General features: G+C 42.4%; 1 protein-coding gene across 6 annotated transcripts in view; it reads right to left on the minus strand.

The window, feature by feature from the left end:
• LOC140488098 (unconventional myosin-XVIIIb-like) overlaps positions 1-20,966 on the minus strand; it is a 483,418-nt gene that overhangs the window by 164,613 nt on the left and 297,839 nt on the right. For all 6 annotated transcript variants that reach the window (XM_072587853.1, XM_072587851.1, XM_072587852.1 and 3 more), the window contains 5 exons: positions 20,584-20,693; positions 11,931-11,996; positions 6,267-6,395; positions 4,909-5,052; positions 2,471-2,560 (listed from right to left, as the gene is read on the minus strand). In XM_072587853.1, the coding sequence (XP_072443954.1) occupies positions 2,471-2,560; positions 4,909-5,052; positions 6,267-6,395; positions 11,931-11,996; positions 20,584-20,693 (539 nt within the window). The remainder of the gene's footprint in view (positions 1-2,470; positions 2,561-4,908; positions 5,053-6,266; positions 6,396-11,930; positions 11,997-20,583; positions 20,694-20,966) is intronic.

A 20,966-nucleotide genomic window follows, 5' to 3' on the forward strand; every position in this document is an offset into this window, starting at 1 on the left:
CTTATGCCCGAAACGTCGATTCTCCTGCTCCTTCGATGCTGCCTGACCTGCTGCGCTTTTCCAGCAGCACATATTTAAGCTCTGATCTCCAGCATCTGCAGTCCTCACTTTCTCCTCCTTAAGGCCAGGCAAGCCCCAGGTCGGACAGAGGAAGTGCTTCAGGGATACCCTCAAGACCTCACTGGGGAAGTACGGCATTCCCACAGACATCTGGGAATCACTGGCCCAAGACTGTCCAAAATGGAGGAGCAGCATCCGGGAAGGTGTCGAGCATCTCGAGACTTGCTGTCAGGAAAAAGCGGAAGCCAGGAGAAAGCAGCATAAGGAGCGTGCTGCCACACCAACGGTCCACACACCCCTTCCCATGAACACCCAAGTGTAACAGAGCCTGCGGTAGTCTATACAGCCACATACAGACTCACCCTGGGAGTCATCCTCGTCTGTGAGAGACCGCCAGTGATGACTACAGGTCTTCAGTGATTGAGGTACAAAGAATGTCCGGGGATGTCGAGTCATGTGGGAGAGCAGCACTAAATGTATTACACAGTTGCAGTCACAAAGGGCCAAATGGCCTCCTTCTGCAGTGTGATTATTCTGTTGGTCCATCACCCACCAGTGGAAGCTGTTCTTTTCTCTGGGTCTGCATCAGGTATTTGGATCTTGTGTTCTCCCAAAAGCAGGTTTGGCAAGAACAAATGACAGGAAGTAAAGCACCTCTAGTGGAGCAGGAAAATCAACGTTTCGGGCCAGAGCCCTTGGTCAGGAGCACTCATTCCTCATGAAGGTCTCCGGCCTGAAATGTCAAGTTTCCTGCTCCTCGGATGCTGCCTGACCTGCTGTGCTTTTCCAGCACCACACACTCAACTCTGATCTCCAGCATCTGCAGACCTCACTGTCTCCTAGTTGAAACACCTCTATCTGATGGTTGATGATAACTAACACTCCCTTCAAGCTACACAGTAGCACAGCCTCCCTGAGGTTCCACACACATCGACCAGCAGGACCAGTGTTCCCGTTTTGGAATTCACTGCCTCACAGGAGACTCCACGGACCATCCACTGAGAATGAAGGAACTCTGGTCTTCCTGCTATGGGAAGGATGTTATGAAACTTGAAGGGTTTCAGAAAAGATTCACAAGGATGTTGTTGGGGTTGGTGGGTTTGAGCTATAGAGAGAGGCTGAATAGGCTGGGCCTGTGTTCCCTGGAGCGTCGGAGGCTGAGGGGTGACCTTATAGAGGTTAATAAAATCATGAGGGGCATGGATAGGATAAATAGACAAGGTCTTCTTCCCAGGATAGGGGAGTCCAAAACTAGAGAGCATAGTTTAAGTTGAAAGGGGAAAGATATAAAAGGGACTGAAGGGGCAGCTTTTTCACACAGAGGGTGGTGCATGTATGGAATGAGCTGCCAGAGGAGGCTGGAGGCTGGTGGAGGCTGGTACAATTACAACATTTAAAAGGCATCTGGATGGGTATATGAATAGGAAGGTTTTAGAGGGATATGGGCCAGGTGCTGGCTGGTGGGACTAGATTAATTTAGAATATCTGGTCAGCATGGATGAGTTGGACCAAACGGTCTTTTCCTTTGGTGCACATCTCTGTGACTATATGATTCTAATGATAACTCTGGGTGATTGTTGTGTGAGCTTGTGGAATTACTGTGTAGTAGGAGCTGCTGTACACGATAAGAGTGGTTTCCACCATCCTGTCTAAATGTAGGAAGCAATATGGTCTGTGTATTAGAGGGAAACTACTTCTGGTCTCACTAGAAGAGTTTTGTTGTAGTTAACACATTATAGTTTGTCACTAGCTATTGGTTACAATGACATGATAGACATTGTTCAAGAGACTTAAACAGGATCAGATTTTAGATCTCATTCCTTCCAGACCTTAAGCTGATCTGCTCACAATGTCATAAGGGAGTTTCATAGTGGTGGAGCACATGGTACTCCTCAATATTAACCCTTTCAGAACCACTGATGGTACAAAATCTACAGTCACCTTTACATTTGATTAGTTCAAACAATTATAGCCAACTATTGTGTACAAATCTAAATGAAATAATTCAGCACTCGAGTACTCATCTTATTTAAGAGAAACAGAAAGACTTTTCATTGTACAACAGCGTTTTGAACCTTTCAGCTAATACCAGAGTCTTCCAGCATCTGTCTGCTTTAAAACCTGATTGACTATTTGGGCACTTTGTCTCAGTTTGTTATAAGCCAGAAACACATCAAAACGTTCAGATCCACAGCAGCAATATGGATGGCCAGGGCTGCATATATTTTTGGCTGGTCCTGCCATTGTAACTGATTCATTCTAGAGACTACATGGGAATGAAGGAAGATCAGAATACATAGGGAAAAAAGACAACCGCCTATTAGGATCAGACCCAAAATAAACACAAGGAGGTGTGGAAATGTCCCCAACATAATTATGATAACGATAAAGAAATCAGGAGTGAACTTGCCTTTCCCTCAAGTAGGTCAGTGTTTTCTTGGATCTCATTACGTTCCCGCTGAGATTTCTCCAACTTCTTCCACAATGCACTAACCTCATCCTAGTTATGTAAGAAACACCATGTTAACGCAAATAAAAGTATCATTTGCCCCACACAAATGCCAGGGAATAACCATATCCATCAACAGGCAATATAACATTCACCCCCTGACATGCAAGGCAATTACTGGTGCTGAATGCCACGCTATCAGCAACCTAGAGTTTACCATTAACCAGAAACTGAACCAGACTAGCCATTTAAATATTGACGTGACAAGAGCAGGTCAAAGGCTGGGATTCTGCAGTGAACAACTCAACTCCTGACTTTGCAAAGGCTGTTCACCATGTACAAGACACATGTCAAGAGTGTGCTGGGATACTCCACGTTTGCCTGGATGGGTGCAGCTTTGACAACACTCAGGAAGTTTGACACCATCCAGGGCAAGGCAACTGAATCAATTGGCACCAACTCCACAAACTTCAACAATCACTCACAGTACACAATGGCAGTCATGTGTACCATTTATAATAACTCGTCAAACCTAACCTTTGAAACCTAACCTTGGAAGGAGAAGGGGCAGAAGATACATGGGAATAGCACCACCTGCAAATTCCCTCCAACTCACTCTCCATCCTAACTTGGAAATGTAATGCCATTCTTTCAATGCAACTGGGTCAGAATCCTGGACCTCACTCCCTAATGGCATTGTGGATGAAACTACACTATTGTGGACTATAGTGGTTGAAGGCAACTGCTCACCACCACCTCCCAAGGCCTATTAGGAATGGAAAATAAACACTGTCCAGACAATGACACCCATATCACAAGGATGAATTTGGAAGGAGGGCAAGGAGAATAAATTTCTTTGGCTGTTATTTGTCAAAAAGATGATCATTCTGATGATGTACTATAGAAAGAGGTGGAGGCCATTCAGCCCACTGAACCTACCCATCATTCCACATAATTGTGGCTGAACGAACACTTCAATCCCTTTTACACACCACACCCTGCTCCCACCCCCCCACCCCACCATTCCTCCTGAATTCCACTGGTAATCAGGAACCTATCAACCGCAACCTTAAACAAACTCACAGACTGAGCTTTCACAGCCCATTAGGGTGGAGAATTCCAAATAATTTCACTTCATCTTAGACCTAAATGGCATCCCTCCCCTTATTTTAAAAGTGTAGCTCCCCCCGGTTCTGCACTCCCCAACTAGGGAAAGAGTTTACCTGTGTTTGCCCTGCCTTTTCCTTGGGGTATACCATAACTTACAATCAGATGACCTCTCATATTTCAAAACTCTAGAGGTTACAGGTCAGGTTTGCCAAGTGTCTGTTACAACAGAGTCCTGCCATCCTGGGAACAAGTCCAATGAATCCTTGTTATGCTCCCTCCATGAAACAAACTGTGATCCAATAGAGGGCACATGGAGAATGCTAGAACGTGGGACTCACTTACACGAGGACTGGTTGAGGTGAACGACATAGATACATCGAAGGGAAAGTGAGATAAACACATGAGGGAGAAAGGGAGGGAATGATAGGTTAATAAGGTGATGGGAAAGAGGGTGGGGGAAAGCTGAAATGGAACATAAACACAGACATAGACCCAATGGGCCGAATCGTTATTATCTGGTTTTAAGCACCACGTGACAAAAACATTTTTCTCCCTTTGGCACAGATGCTCAGTGATTGGCATTGTGGCTCCATGGTTAGCACTGCTGTCTAACAGCACCAGGGACCTTAGTTCAATTCCAGCCTTGGGCAACCATCTGTGCAGAGTTTGGACATTCTCCCCATGTTTGCATGGGTTTGCTCCGGTTTCCTCTCCAGTCCAAAGACATACGGGTTAGATGGATTGGCCATGGGAAATGTAGAGGTGCAGCGATAGGATGGAGGTGGTGGATCTGGGTGGAATACTCATGGACCCAACGGCCTGCTTCCACACTGTAGGCATTCCATGAGTTACCGAACATTGGGTCAGTGCTGGTGAATGGGTGATATATGGAAGTAATTTCAACACCCGTTACTTGACTGAAGTAAAACTCTGAGAGATTGGTAAGATACTGATGATAAAAGAAAAATAAATTACTCTATTGATCCCAAGATTGTGCATCTGGGTACTTTTGTATCAACGATGGTGCCATAAGTGACTTGTAAGCTTTTCACTGTACTCATGTGGGTACATGAGACAATAAAATTAATTCAATTCAGTCACTAAATTGCCCGTGTTGATATTTAGAAACACAACTCCCACTAATAGGTTTATACAAGCTGAATTTTGTAAGTGACTCACTCCAATGTTTCTGTGTTCTATTGAGTGAACTAAGGTGTATTCCTTTAATACAGAAGTTGGGGGTGAAGGGGATTCGAACAGCCAAGACACATTCATAAACACAAACATACCTCCTTGACTCGGAGCTTTTCATCAACCAAGTTAACACTAAGCATTGGACGGATATTGGACATCAGCTGCCACCACTGCCACTGGCTGATCATCCAGTATTTCTTAATGTTCTTCTGAATACAACAAAGAGCTAAACGCTGCGTCTGGAGAAAGGGAAAAACCAACACAATCAACTCACTCAATACCAGAGAATACAGGCCATTCTTAAATGGAACATTCAGGCAGGAGGAATCAGGCCTTTAGATTGTGGTTAGGATTTACAGTTTGATTCTTTCCCCTTTGAGTACACATTGGAGATGGGGTTTAAGACCATAAGAGAAGGAGTTTAAGGCCATTGGAGAAGGGGTTTAAGGCCATTGGAGAAGGGATTTAAGGCCATTGGAGAAGGGGTTTAAGGCCATTGGAGAAGGGGTTTAAGGCCATTGGAGAAGGGGTTTAAGGCCATTGGAGAAGGGGTTTAAGGCCATTGGAGAAGGGGTTAAGGCCATTGGAGAAGGGGTTAAGGCCATTGGAGAAGGGGTTAAGGCCATGGGGAAGGGGTTTAAGGCCATTGGGGAAGGGGTTTAAGGTTATTGGAGAAGGGGTTAAGGCCATGGAGAAGGGGTTTAAGGCCATGGGGAAGGGGTTTAAGACCATAGGAGAAGGGGTTAAGGCCATTGGAGAAGGAGTTTAAGGCCATGGGGAAGGGGTTTAAGGTCATTGGAGAATGGGATTAAGGCCACGGGGAAGGGGTTTAAGGTCATTGGAGAATGGGATTAAGGCCATGGGGAAGGGGTTTAAGGCCATGGGGAAGGGGTTTAAGGCCATGGAGAAGGGATTTAAGGCCATGGAGAAGGGGTTTAAGGCCATTGGGAAAGGGGTTTAAGGCCATTGGAGGAGGGATTTAAGGCCATAGGGAAGGGATTTAAGGAGGTCAGAGATGGGGTTTACGACCGTTGGAGATGGGGTTTAAGGCCATTTAAGATGGGGATTAAGGCCATTGAAGATGGGGTTTAAGGCCATTGAAGATGGGGATTAAGGCCATGGGGAAGGGGTTTAAGGCCGTTGGAGATGGGGTTTCAGGCCGTTGGAGATGGGGTTTCAGGAGGTCGGAGTTGAGTTTTAAGGAGGTCGGAGATGGGGTTTCAGGAGGTCGGAGATGGGGTTTAAGGAGGTCGGAGTTAGGGTTTAAGGAGGTCGGAGATGGGGTTTAAGGAGGCCGGAGATGGGGTTTAAGGAGGTCGGAGTTGGGGTTTAAGGAGGTCGGAGTTGGGGTTTAAGGAGGTCGGAGTTGGGGTTTAAGGAGGCCGGAGATGGGGTTTCAGGCCGTTGGAGATGGGGTTTCAGGCCATTGCAATCAGCGGTGACTGAGCTTTACCTTCATCTTCTTGAATTGCTGGCGCCCAAGGAATCCCTGGCACATGGCCTGCAGCAAGATCAGGTTCCGGCAAATCAGCTTCTCACGCTGTTTCTCCAGACGGGGAACAACCCCAGCTTTGAAGAAAATCTGGATACCAATCCACATTCCAACATCAGTTTATTGTTTCATCACATTTCATTCATTTGTTAGGTCAAAAGTCAGTCAGCACCAGGTTAGAGTTTAACAGGTTTATTTGAAATCACAGGAGCTAAGCAACTTTGAACAACAAAACATTTAATACAACCAAACTTCTTAAAACCTAATGAGGAACATACTAAAGGGGATATCTCAGTGAGATAAGTATACTGGCACATCAAACATTGGGGCAGCACTCCAAAAGTTTATGATTTGAAACAAATCTGTTGGACTATAACCTGGTGTCGCTTCACTTCTAACCTTGTCCACCCCAGTCCAACACTACACCTCCATATCATTCATTTATTAGATTTTAGAGTATTTCTTTTGAGGAACTGATTCATTTCTTACATGGTCTCCTTTTGAGTGCACTGTGTGTGCCCTAGAGGTGGATAAACATGCAGGTCACATGAAATTAAGTGGTGGGAAAATGCTCATGTGAAGCATGGAGAAGTTGGGCTGAATGGCCTGTTTTTTGTGTTGTAACTTATGAATCGGAACAAAACTGACTCTTCAGCTCGAGAAGGTTCCTAAGGCCAGCAGGAAGGATATATGACAAGCTGATCTTCAGAGATGAAAGGTGGTTGCAGAGAATTTTGGCAAAATGTCACGAGCAATGAGAATTACAACTTGTGTCTGTACTTCTGTTGGACACATTCAGTGAAAAGGCTACAATGTTTCAAATGTAGGATAAATCAGCTTCTGAACATGAAAACTTACCAAGAAACTGACTGATTATTCTAATTACACAGAATTATACATGGTATAATTTTAAAAACATAAACATTTTAATTAAAGGTTTACATCTATGATAGACTAACTTTTTCTCTATTGTTAATACTTGCTCATAAACAATTCTGTAAAGAGTGAGCCATGTGTTCAAAATGAATTTCCATTTTATTTTATTCACTCATGGGATGTGGGCATCTTTGGCTGGCCCAGCATTTATTGCCCATCCCTAGTTGCCCCTGAGAAGGTGATGGTGAGCTGCCCTCTTAAACTGCTGCAGGCTGTTTGCTATAGTACTGTTAGGGAGGGGATTCCAAGACACCCAGTGCCGGTGAAGGTACAGCGGTATATTTCCAAGTCAGGATGGTGAGTGGCTTGGAGGAGATCTTGCAGCTGATGATGTTCCCATGTTTCTGCTGCCCTTGTCCTTCTAGGTGTAAAGTTGAAAAGTGTGGTGCTGGAAAAGCACCCTCTCGGTGCAAGTCAACTTGGCCTTGGAAGGTGCTATCTAAGAAGCTTTGGTGAATTTCTGCACTGCATTTATAAATTGCTGCTGCCACGGAGCATCGGTGGTGGAGAGTGTGAATGTTGAAGGTGAGGACATAAGTGGGCCACTCTGGTCTGGATGATGTCAAGCTTCTTGAGTGTTTTTGGAGCTGCACCCATCCACAGTCAGTGAGATGACTGTGAAGAAGTGAAACGAAGTGAACAAGGAATAGTGCAGCTTAGATTCTATTAAATATAATCCAACAGCAACCACATTTAATAGGGATACAGGATCAGGAGACCATTTGGTCCCTCAGACCTGTTCCTCCACTCCATGACTGATCTGTGAGTTCATCCCAAATCCCAGAATACCTTAGATGAACAAAAACCTATCAATCTCAGTTTGAAATTAACATTTGATTTTGCAGCAAGTTATTTGCATTTTTTTTTCAACTTTTGCATGTAGAAGTATTTCCAAAATTCATTCCAGAATGACCACAATTTATCGCCAATTGTTTTCTCAGATATAGTTAGTTGTCAAACAGATAATCAGTTTAACCAATTCTCCTAAACATAAAGGGAGGCACCCAGATATTGGGAGAGTGTGCAGTATGGGGAGGAGAAGTGAACCAGCAGCCTAACTTACACCCCTCCTAACTTTCATTTCCATCATTCAGTGAGCTCCAACCCTGTTGAATTATCTAACCAATCAATTATACTGTTCACTTCATCAACTGAGAGGTGATCCCAGAGATGAGGAATATCAAATTTCTTCCATTCTCTGATCTTCTCTCCCTCATTCCCATCCACTACACTCTTTCTAACTTCTCCTACCCCTGCTTAACTCACCTGTGTACTCTATGCCCACCCACTCTTTCTCCAATTCCCTGTTCTTCCCCACTATTTCAACCTCATTGTCTTTCTCCTACATTGTACTCACCTCTTCTCTTTCCGATTGCCACCTGCCTCTCCCTGTCCAAAATATCCGTTCCATTATTCCCTGCCCATCACACTGACAAAACAAAGTAAGTTAGTCTTGGCTGCTCATGAGCAATGCCACAGGGAATCAAATAGTGAATGAGAATGGACAACCTGTTGCAAATTACACAGTGGAATACTAAAAGAGCCTCTCAACTAAAATTCCCAACATGTGATTCCTTCTTCCTTTGTTTTATTGGCCATGGTTTTTGAGACTGTCATTACTGTGAAACTTTCACCCTCACTTTCACTGCAATTGTAAAAGTGATGCCAATCGTTGGCAGCACTGATGCAGTTCAACACAGAAACCCAGTGGTCATACTGTTGAAAACCCCACATTGAATTCTTTTGAAATCATGTGTGAATCAGTTGAATGTGTACTTTTACATTATTTAACTCACTGTAAAATCCCTAAAAAAAAGGATTTTTAATGATGTACCAAGTTCAGAATATTAATGAATCATTTATGGATAACCTCTCTAATCCTGAAAATCTAACTTTTTATTCATGGAATATCATTTTTATTTCCCAGTATATTAAAATAAACCCATATCATTTTCATTATTTCTGTAAGTTTGTCGATGAAATGTTATTTACGACTGAGGTATTGTGGGGAACATTTAACATTGCATGATGGGAAAAATTGGCCAACTCTTGAGTTATAGATCATTAAGTTAAAAAGGACTGTGACAAAATGTTGGGGACAGTAAACATGACACCGGCTGAATGCATACAAAACCTCTAACCTTGTAATGGCTCCTTGTATATTTTGAACTGCAGATTTTAGCTTAAAATGCTTGTACACAGAAACAAAGTTATGGAATGATGTGAATGATTGATGTTTTGAAAGATCAATAAGGCTAAGTTCAGTGTTATGAATGGTAAACATTTCATCATAATCTGTCACTTCTCAGCATATTTTAAAGTATATAAATGTTATCCTTTCCTTTGAAAAAACATGGAGAGCCTGGGAAACTTTGTATCTCTTCTCTCTTATGTTCCTTACCGAAAAAAAACTTGTTTCCTTTTAATAATGACTGAATGTTTTTCAGTTCAAGGTTGCTTTTGAACCTTTGTCTAATTGTTGAGTTTGCTCTCACAGATCCCTGTTTATTAATATCCAATTCAACACTCGCTTAAGAATGTTGACCATTTAGGACTGAGAGGAGGAGAACTGTTTTAATTCAAAGGAATGCGGATTTTTGGAATTCTCTATCGAACCCACTGACAATGGCAAGGGCAGCACCAGCAGATTTCTCTCCAAGATGCATGTCATCTTGTTTTGGAACTATCACTGGATCAAAATCCTATAAATCCTAACAGCGCTGTTGGGATATCCCTACACCCTGAGGATGGGCAGCAGTCTAAGAAATTGGCTCACCACCACTTTGTCCAGGAGATTAGTGATGGATAACAAATGTGGGTCGGGTACATTTTGGCGCCGATCATTTGGCCCTGCCATTTTCGCTCTAAACTGTTTTGGCACTCATTACTTTGGCGCTGAGCTGTTTTGGCGCCAATTCAAAACAAGAAAAAAAGTCTTGTTTGGTTAAAGAAGAGAGGATGACTAACAACCCGATGCAATTTTCTCAACTAGCAAGAGTTGATAGTCAAAGCTGTAATGACGTGCTGTAGATTTAAATCTTGTTTTGTAATCATTTTCTTATTTAACAATTGTTAATAGTCATCTACTGCCTTGATGATACTTAAGCCCTTCTGTCTTCATGTTGGAAAGCTGTAATACAATTTTCTTTCTATTTTCTTGTGCAGCCCATACCAGAAATGGCTAAAAACATTCTAAGCAAGAGAGGCAAACCAAAATTTTCACACAATGGTTATCTATATGTGTTTGATAAATGTAGCAAAATGTAGAAATTCATTTTTATAATGAATAGGTTAAAAATAATGAATTAGATTTATTTCTTACAATGTAATAAAAACAAATTTCTTATGGGCCCTACAAGACTTTTTTTTATTCTGAATTGGCACCAAAACAGCTCAGCGCCGAAGTAATGAGCGCCAAAACAGTTTAGAGCCAAAAGGGCGGCGCCAAATAGACCCATTCCGAACAAATGCTGCCTTTGTCTGAGCAATGCCCACATCCTCCGAAAGAATAAAGAATGCTGTGGATGCTTCTGGAATTCCATCCCTAATGGCATTATGGGTCAACCTACAACACACGGACTGCAGAGGTTTGAAAAGGCAGCTCACCGTCACCTTCTCACCATCACATGACAGTAATTCAATACATTTTATTCACTAGTTGACCATGTGAGAATTCTAAGGACTTGACAGTTGCTGGGTGCTCATGTTCCCTTATAGTTAGAACCAGAATGAACTTCACACTGGGAAATTTCTCTGAACAGGATCACTAATTAGATAGTGTCAGATAGATTTCTCAAACCTTTTTTTTTGGCAAGTATTTTAAGGCAGGGTCCCTGAACAAGCATAAATGGGAAATCTTTCTTTTAATCAATTCCCCACTTTATTAGTAAGGTGATTGTTTCTTTACAACAAAACAAGTGTTCCACCACCCAAAGGTCTCTTTAATTGCAGATGAAACCAGAATTAATGACCATTTTAAGACATTCACAAATAGATCCAAAAAGTGTGGCAAGCCAATGGAAATCATTATTGGGAGGAGCAGTTGAGGTGAACTACACAGATGCATTGAACGGGCAATAAATGCCAGCCCAGCCTTGTTATGTCCATATCCCATGAGCGAATAAAAAGAAAAATCATTGGGTATATTCAGGAGGGATATTGATAGATGTACAAGTATTAAGACTATTAGGGATAGGACGATAATTCAGGATGGTGCTACTCTTTATGTTCTTACATTCTTAATCGTATATCCCAAAATTTATTTCACTCTCCTTAAAATGATTAATACGTGACAGTAATTCAATACATTTTATTCACTAGTTGACCATGTGAGAATTCTAAGGACTTGACAGTTGCTGGGTGCTCATGTTCCCTTATAGTTAGAACCAGAATGAACTTCACACTGGGAAATGTCTCCGAACAGGATCACTAATTAGATAGTGTCAGATAGATTTCTCAAACCTTTCTTTGAGATCAGCTACAGAAGCCATCAATTCACCCCCGTGCACAAAATCAGGAATAATATAACCATCAGAAGACAGAATGATTGTTCCTCCTTTCTCTTGTAAAACTGCCAACTGAGTTCCAACAATAAATTCAACCTGATGACTCATCAGCTTCTGTTTCACATGAGCCTCTTAACAGTGATACTCCAGCTCTACTGATAAACACCTGCCTGATGATACATACCCGACTCCGACCCATAAAAAAACTGTGTTTCTCCAAATCCAGCAAGGTAAGCAGTTCTTCTGTAGCCTGGAAAATAAATCAGCCATTCAATGACTTACCGGCAGCTTGCAATTAACTAACAAATATTTCGCCACAGTTAGTAAAAAGACAAGACCACAACTTACTATCGCACACAATATAACCCAAAAAAATAAGGACACATCTGGGAACCTTGCCAAGTGTCCACTTTTCAGTTAGATCATTGTCCGATCAAGCTCTCTCTCACCAGCGCAGGGAACAGGACCATTTTGAAGTTGGAGGCTTTCAGAGATGTGATGCTCCTTTCACCAGAGTTGGATGTTAACAGAAAGGTTTCATGGTGCTATTCAAAGAACAGCAGGGAAATTTTCCTGGAGCCCTGGCAAAATGCGCCATTAAAACAGCAGCACAAAAATCAGCTCATCCATCTCCGTGCTGATCTCAAACCTGACTGGGCGCCACTGCTGCCCGTTTCCTCACATAACACCAGTCCTTCCACTTCAACCAGGAATTCCTTTTTTTTGGCAAGTATTTTAAGGCAGGGTCCCTGAACAAGCATAAATGGAAAATCTTTCTTTTAATCAATTCCCCACTTTATTAGTAAGGTGATTGTTTCTTTACAACAAAACAAGTGTTCCACCACCCAAAGGTCTCTTTAATTGCAGATGAAACCAGAATTAATGACCATTTTAAGACATTCACAAATAGATCCAAAAAGTGTGGCAAGCCAATGGAAATCATTATTGGGAGGAGCAGTTGAGGTGAACTACACAGATGCATTGAAGGGTGAACTACTTAAACACATGAGGGAGCAAAGCACAGGAGAATGTTTTGATGCAGCGAGCTGCAGAAGGTTGGAGATATTTTCAACCAACCTGCTCAGAGATGTTGTGACGCATCTCTGGAGTGGGTGGAGCTTGACCCCAGGCCTCCTGGTCCAGAGATAGGATTCACAGCAACACAAGCGTCCCAAGGAAACTCAAGTGGAGCAAACAAACACCACAATGAGCCTTTTGGGCTGAATTGTCTGTTTCTGTGTTGTAACATAGACCATGTATTCATTGATTTCAAATTGTAATTGAGTCAAGCAGAGAGGGAAAAAACTAATACAGTGATGAAATTCTGTCAGAGGTTTCACTCAGCACAATGTATGCTGCAGTGGCACGGTGACTCCATGGTTAGCACTGCTGCCTCACAGTGCCAAGAACCTGGGTTCAATTCCACCCTCAGGCAACTGCCTGTGTGGAGTTTGCACATTCTCCCTGTGTCTGTGCGGATTTCCTCCCACAGTCCAAAGATGTGCAGGTTAGGGTGGATTGGCCATGGGAAATTGCCCCATAGAGTCCATGGATGTGCAGGCTAGGTTGATTGGCCATGGGAAATTGCCCCATGGGATAACCATACAAAAAGCAGGGTTACAAGCTAGCCAGGAAAGACATAAAGAGACAGTTAAGAAGAGCCAGGAGGGGACATGAGAGGTCATTGGCAGGTAGGATCAAGGAAAACCCTAAAGCTTTCTATGGGTATATTGGAAATAAAAGAATGACTAGGGTAAGATTAGGACCAATCAAGGATAGTAATAGGAAGTTGTACATGGAGTCCGAGGACATGGGGAAGGGCTAAATGGATATTTTTCATCAGTATTCACACTGAAAAAGACAAGATTATCGAGGAGAATACTGGGATACAGGCTACTAGACTAGATGGAATTGAGGTTCACGAGGAGGAGGTGTTAGCAATTCTGGAAAGTGTGAAAATAGGTAAGTCCCCTGGGCCAGATGGGATTTATCCTAGGATTCTCTGAAAGCCAGGGAGGAGATTGCAGAGCCTTTGGCTTTGATCTTTGTGTCATCATTGTCTGGAGGAAGAATGCCAGAAGACAGATGATAGCAAATGTTGTTCCCTTGTTCAAAAGGGGGAGTAAAGAAAACCCTAGCAATTATAGACCAGTGAGCTTTACTTCGGTTGTTGGAAAAGATGATAAGAGTAGGATTTATAATCATCTAGAGAGGAACAATTTGATTGGGGATAGCCAACACGGTTTTTTGAAGGGTAGGTCGTGCCTTATTGAGTTCTTTGAGAATGTAACCAAACAGGTGGATGAGAGTAAAGTGGTTGATGTGGTGTATGTGGATTTCAGTAAGGCCTTTGATAAGGTTCCCCACAGTAGACTATTGCACAAAATACGGAGGCATGGGATTGAGGGCAATTTCACGCTTTGGATCAGAAATTGGCTAGCTGAAAAAAGACAGAGGGTGATGGAAAATGTTCATCCTGGAGTTCAGTTACTGGTGGTGTACCACAAGGATCTGAACTGGGACCAATGTTGTTTGACATTTTTATAATTGACCTGGATGAGGGCACAGAAGGATAGGTTAGTAAATTTGCGGATAACACTAAGGTAGGCAGAGTTGTGAATAATGCTGAAGGATATTGCTGGTTACAGAGGGACATAGACAAGCTGCAGAGCTGAGCTGAGAGGTGACAAATGGAGTTTAATGCGGAAAAGTGTGAGGTGATTTATTTTGGAAGGAGCAACATGAATACAGAGTACTGGGCTAATGGTAAGATTCTTGGTAGTGTAGATGAGCAAGAGATCTTGGTGTCCATGTACATAGATCCCTGAAAGTTACCACCCAGGTCAATACAGTTGTTAAGAAGGCATACAGTGTGCTAGTTTTTATTGGTAGAGGGATTGAGTTTCAGAGCCATGAGATCATGCTGCAGCTGTTCAAAACTCTGGTGTGGCTGCACTGGGAGTATTGAGTACAGTTCTGGGCACCGCATTATCGGAGGATGTGGAAGCTTTGGAAAGGGTTCAGAGGAGATTTACTATGATGTTGCCTGGGATGGAGGGCAGGTCTTTTGAGGAAAGGCTGAAGGACTTCAGGATGTTTTCGTTAGAGAGAAGAAGGTTGAGAGCTGACTTATCGAGACTTATAAGGTAAGTAGAGGGTTAGATAGGGTGGACAGTGACAGCCTTTTTCCTCAGCTGGTGATGGCTAGCACAAGGGGACATACTTTTAAATTGAGGAGTGATAGATATAGCACAGATGTCAGAGGTAGTTTCTTTACTCGGAGAGTAGTAAGGGCGTGGACCGCCCTGCCTGCAACATAGTAGACTCGCCAACTTTAAGGGCATTTAAATGGTCATTGGATAAACATATGGATGATAATGGAATAGTGCAGGTTAGATGGGCTTTAAATTGGTTCCACGGGATGGTGCAAAATCGAGGGTCAAAGGGCCTGTACTGTGCCATAATGTTCCACGTTCTATGTTTATAGAGATTGGGTGGGATGCTCTTCAGAGGGTTGGTGCAGACTCCATGGTCCGACTTCCACACTGTAGGAATTCTATGACTCCTGTTGATGTTATTGTTAACCTACAAAACTTAGAAAAGCTGAGCATATGAACAATAATGGGCAGGAAAATACCCTCTGGTCCACTTGGACTAGCCCAAATGAGGTATTCCGTGTAATACAATATATGCCATCTCTACCCAGCCCGAACGAAAGAGGAGTGAAAATCCAAATCAAAAACCTGAGCCTCTGATATTCCCAACTTCCTCAAAGGTCAAAACTAGTATGATCACTCTGTCTCTGATCATTCTGTACTCAGAGTATCTTTTGTACAAACAACGTGTGTTTCAGCCATAAACCTGAACAGCTCTCACTTGCAGCAGAAAGAACAAACTCTGGGCAAAAGGCTGTCAATTTCCAATCTCCCTTCCCCAAAAAGGATGGCAATTTGAAATACACCGCAGACCTGAAAAAGAAATCTTCATTTGCCAAACCCTGAACAAGTGACAAAACTCTCCCAAATAAGAAAAACCTTATAGAATAAGATGTTGTGCTATCAATGATTCTTGTCCCATAAGATTTTGCACTTTGCTTTCAAACTCTCCTGTGTACTCTCAGTGCAACCATTACCACATAAGAAGCTAACCATTGTTATTTAATTATACAGCACTGTACCATGTTGTTGGTGTGTTTCACAGTTGCTCCCACATTATCTTTTGGAATCTTTGACTGTTATTAAATAGTTAAACCAAACAGTCACCTTTCCTGAAGAAGATCACTGAAGTAGCAATGAAATAAAGCAAAGAGTTTGTCATATCTGTCGGCGTGAAATGGTATCAGACACAGTCACAAATCAGCTGGCCTTCTTCACGTAGTGCCACTGAGATTTAGACATTTATCTGGGCAGACTGAGATGTCTTCAGCTTAACAGAAGGATATCAGCTTCCTTTGTGCTGGAATGTTGGGGGGGTTGGTGGAGGTCACCTTCATTTATGCAGTCAACTCCGAAACAAACCACTGACTGAGCAAACAGGAGAGATCTCACAACAGATGATCTTTATTCTCTCTGAACGGGTAAATCCTTTGGACAGAAAAGATCATCCACTGTTGTTCGCAGTCTGACATCACCCTCTTTCCTTTGAACTCGCTCAGCTGCTAGTGAAGAGCATCTCTGTTTGATTTCTCTTATCGCACGGATATTTTCCTCTAGCAGTCCACTAGATGTCTTTCACTTGCTTTGAGTCTCTTTCATGTGATTAGAGGTGAACGGTTGGGGGAAAGCAATCTGATGGATGAAAGAGACGCTTAGAAGTAGCAGTGAGTGAAGGAATCAAAGAAAGTGAGAGATGGAAGGAGATGGGTTGGTGCAGTGGTTCTGTCCTTTGTTGTTATTGGGAATATCGATTCAGACTGTGACCTTTCTCTGCTTGACCCCATCCATTCCTTTTTTCTGACCCTCCCACATATACCAGCTAGAAGGAGAAGAGTAGCAGATACATAGGAACGCTGCCACCTACAGTTCCCCTCCAAGCCACACACCATCTTGATTTGGAAATGTAACATCATTCCTTCATTTAGGACAGGGACAAAATCCTGGAACTCCCCCCCAAAAGCTTTTTTAGTGTCCCTTCACCAACTGGGAAGATGGTCAGATGGTAGTAATGTCCCTGGAGTATTAAACCAGAACCCTAGACTAATTTGCTTGGAACATGGGTTCAAATCTCACGGGGAGGGCAGATGGTGAAATTTGAATTAAACACTCGTCCTAATGGTGACCATGTTGGCAATTATTGCAGACCACATGGCCAAGCCCTTCTTACCTGGCCTGGCCTACAGGTGACTGCAGACCCACAGCAATGTAGTTGACTCTTAACTGCCCTCTGGGCAATTAGGGATGGGCAATAAATGCTGGGCCTAGCCCAACCACAACCTCATCTCGTGAATGAATAAAGAAAAGCCTTCAATAAATAGGACACCACCTGGTGTTTAGAAGGTTCATTGCAGGTGTATTTTCCTTAGGGTGGGGAATTCAAGACTAGGGGGCATGCTTTTAAGGTGAGAGAAGAAATATTTTAAAAAAGACATTGGGGGCATTTTGTTTTATACAAAGAGAGGTTCATGTAAGGAATGACTGTCTAGAGCAAGTGGTGGGTGTGGGTACAGTTATAATATTTAAAAGGTATTCAGGGAAGTACATAAATAAGAAATGTTTTGAGGGATACGAGCCAAGCGCAGGCAAGTGAGACAAGTTTACATTTGGGATTGCGGTCACCATGAATTGGTTGGACCAAAGGGTCTGTTTCCACGCTATATAACTGTGCCTCCCAGTGGAGTCCATGATTGAAGTCCAAAGGCATCAGTTATGGTGTGCACCAGCACCTGCCACCCTGATTGCTGGGGTCTGCTGGCTCAGTGCTGCCTCAGTAAAGGAAACATACCTTGCCTTTGACACATCTCACTTATGGAAGAACCCCCCTCCTTCATCCTGTATGCTCAGCAGTGGCCAGTTCCAACACTCGGTGTGCCAGCAGCTCTTGGGGTGGGAAGCAGGTTTTGCGAGTGTGGAGGAGGAGGAAGCATATTATCCTCAACTGGATCAAAGGTAGAACTTTTCAGTTGCTACAAGGATTCAGCCCTTAGGCCTAGAGTTTACAGTTGCACGGGGGGGCAAGAAGGATCACATTTGTCTTCAAAACTCTCCTGAAACTGGCAGCTACTTCTGGAAGGAGGAGAAAGTGAGGACTGCAGATGCTGGAGATCAGAGTCGAGAGTCCTGATGAAGGGCTAATGCCCAAAACGTCAACTCTCCTGCTCCTTGGATGCTGCCTGACCGGCTGTGCTTTTCCAGCTACTTCTGGAGTCCACACATGCTCAGTTAAATGTGGAAATGCAGAAGTTGTTGTCAGTGATTCTAGTCTTCTCCATAGGTGTGTGCTGCTGATATTCCCTTAAACTATAAACAACTCAAAATCACTGATCTGCTGAGAATTCCCCCCTATATGCTGGTCTGACACCATTAAAAAGCACCTAAAAGTTACAAAAGGAAGATGATGCACTTGCTGGAAATCTAAAATAAAAGCATAAAATGCTCGAAATATGTAGCAAACAGACAGCATCATTTGCAGAGGGAAAGACAATCTGAGGTCAATAACCTGTGAACAGAATGGAGGAAAGTCCAGAATGTAATGGGTTTTAATCAAGGGTGGGTAGCAAACAGAACAAGAGGATCGTTGATAGAGTGATAGTAAGACTGAAGAGATAAAATGAGTTGGAAGAGGGAAAGTCATAAATAATGAAACATGGGGTGTATCCACACAGGAGGCATTGTAGGCAGAAATAAGAACCTCAGCTGCCCCACAGCTAAAACAAGAGAGCAAACTGAAAATTAGAAACGAATGAAGAAACAAAATCTGGGCAGAGCTCACAAATTGTTGAAACCAGTGTTGATTCCATAAGGCTGTAAATTAGCAAAGCAAATGATGAAGTGTTATTCATTAAAAATGTTGGACCGTGTTAATGAAGTGTAACTGGGTATGCAGCTTACTAAATTATAACCACTTCTGAAGAACCTTGCTTGTCCCAAAGAAATAATTTTATATTTGTGTAATCTTACATTTTCGTATTCTTATAAACAATTCCAAGATCCTTTAATGAAATAACATTTTTCAAAGTTTGTTTATGCTATCTCACTTCTAACATGTATGCCAATCTCACTGAAAAAATCATGATGGCTAATCATAGTACTTACTTCCTGGTCTGCTGTGCGTGAGAATACTTCAATGTGATTGGCTGATATCTCATTTGCTGATATGAACATTGTTGGACACTTGATGGTCAAATTGAGTTGACACCATAGACAAACTATTGTTGTGTAAGGCAAAAAACAATCACAGAGATCGTTAGATCTTCATGGATAGGTTTCTTCAAAAGTCAGTGCTTAGAAACATTACCTTCCGGCTGATCTCAAAATGTGAGCCATGCTCCTGTCACTAACTATCTCTCCTGCACAGATGTATTTTTTCTGCACTTACCTCTGAAACCGAGGCTATATCCAGGTTATAAAAACACTGGTCCAACTACAGTCCCATACCGCAACCCAATCAGCAAAGATTTGTACCTATAGTTTAATCACTTAATGCTTTGCCTTCTGTGGTTTTGATTCTAAAACCTGCCAAAAAGCTTAGGAGGAAGAAATATTCTTATAAATTTGGGTTAGAGTTTGATGTTCACATTCACTGCTCCTGAGTCCAAACAGATTACCTTTCACTGTCAAGTTAACCATCCATTTTTTTTAAAAAGCTGAAAGAACTGCGAGTGCTGGAAATCAGAAACATAAACAGAAGTTGCTGGAAAAGTTCAGCAGGTCTGGCAGCATCTGTGGAGAGAATCGGTGGAGATGAACTCAGAAGGGTTCTGAGGATGGGTCACTGTACCTGAGGTGTTAACTCTGATTTCTCTGCGCAGGTGCTACCAGACCCGCTGAGCTTTTCCAGTGATTTCTGTTGTTAAGTTCTATCCTTTTACCTGAGCGTTTCTTTCCTGTTTTGACTCAATGAAGGTAATGGGTAGATCTTTGCAAGTGTGTATTTAATTAATAAGGCTTTTTCATGAACATCCACATTTAAATAAAGGTGTATTGAAAGCTTAATCACATTGTAATTATCTGCATAATATGAAAGAGTTGACAATTATAGAAAAGAATATAAAGTATTCAATAACTACTATATTTAGAGTCTTTTCTATCATTTGATGAAAAGCAGAATAACAGGAACAGGAATGAGAAGCATAAACTAGCACAGTAACAAATTTAGATCAGATAACAGATGGAAATTTGTACAGCTGAAGATAAATGCCTGGAATAATCTGAGTTATTAAGATGCAATCTTTAGTAGCATTTCAAGCAGAATGGAAGATGGGTTAGTTAATGCAGAAGACTAAAACACAAATACAGCTAGTTCCTCTATAATGGGATAGTTGCATTCTTGTGGAACCTCACATTGTAGAAAAATCACGCTTTAGAAACTGTGCTTAAAGTGTTGACGATGTAATCATGTTACAGCCAACACATGTTTTAAAAGGCCAGACTTTAGAAAGCATTCCCAATTTGTCAATCGTGTTACAGCAAGTTCGCATTAATAAGACACACGTTGTAGCAAAACGACCTGCAAGTTTTTTTTAGGTTTGACCATCCTTATATTTTCAGAACAGAATTCCCTCCCCGTCCCAAATCTTTCTGCCTCTCAGGAGAGTTGGGAGCAATAGAATAATATGAAATGTGCATGGTTCATCCTTGTGAATCCTTCACTTATTGACACTGGTTTTGTTTTGCACACACCTTCCTTTCATCTGTGACCATAAATGCTGCTCCATATTTCTTCATGACAGCTGGAACCAGAGCCTGGAACCGACGCCGGAATTCACCATGAACCATGTGATCAGGGAATCCTGCAAAATAACCAAATCAGAAAATCATTGCCAAACGCGTCTGAGAAGGAGAGATCACACATCACCCCAGGAGCAGTGAGAAAACGCAATGCCTGACCTGCATTCAGATTCTTTCCTTAAATCTCGCTACCTTGTTGCCTCACATTTCTTTCAACTATATTGACACAACCAAAAGGGGAGGAGGGCATTGTCACTGTAGGCCCACTACTCCATTGCATTACTACAAAAATAATTTCAATGGTCAACAAGATGATCAATTAAATATCTTATCCA

The sequence above is a fragment of the Chiloscyllium punctatum genome, chromosome 17 (genome assembly GCF_047496795.1).
Source record: "Chiloscyllium punctatum isolate Juve2018m chromosome 17, sChiPun1.3, whole genome shotgun sequence".
In the NCBI taxonomy this organism is placed as follows: domain Eukaryota; kingdom Metazoa; phylum Chordata; class Chondrichthyes; order Orectolobiformes; family Hemiscylliidae; genus Chiloscyllium; species Chiloscyllium punctatum.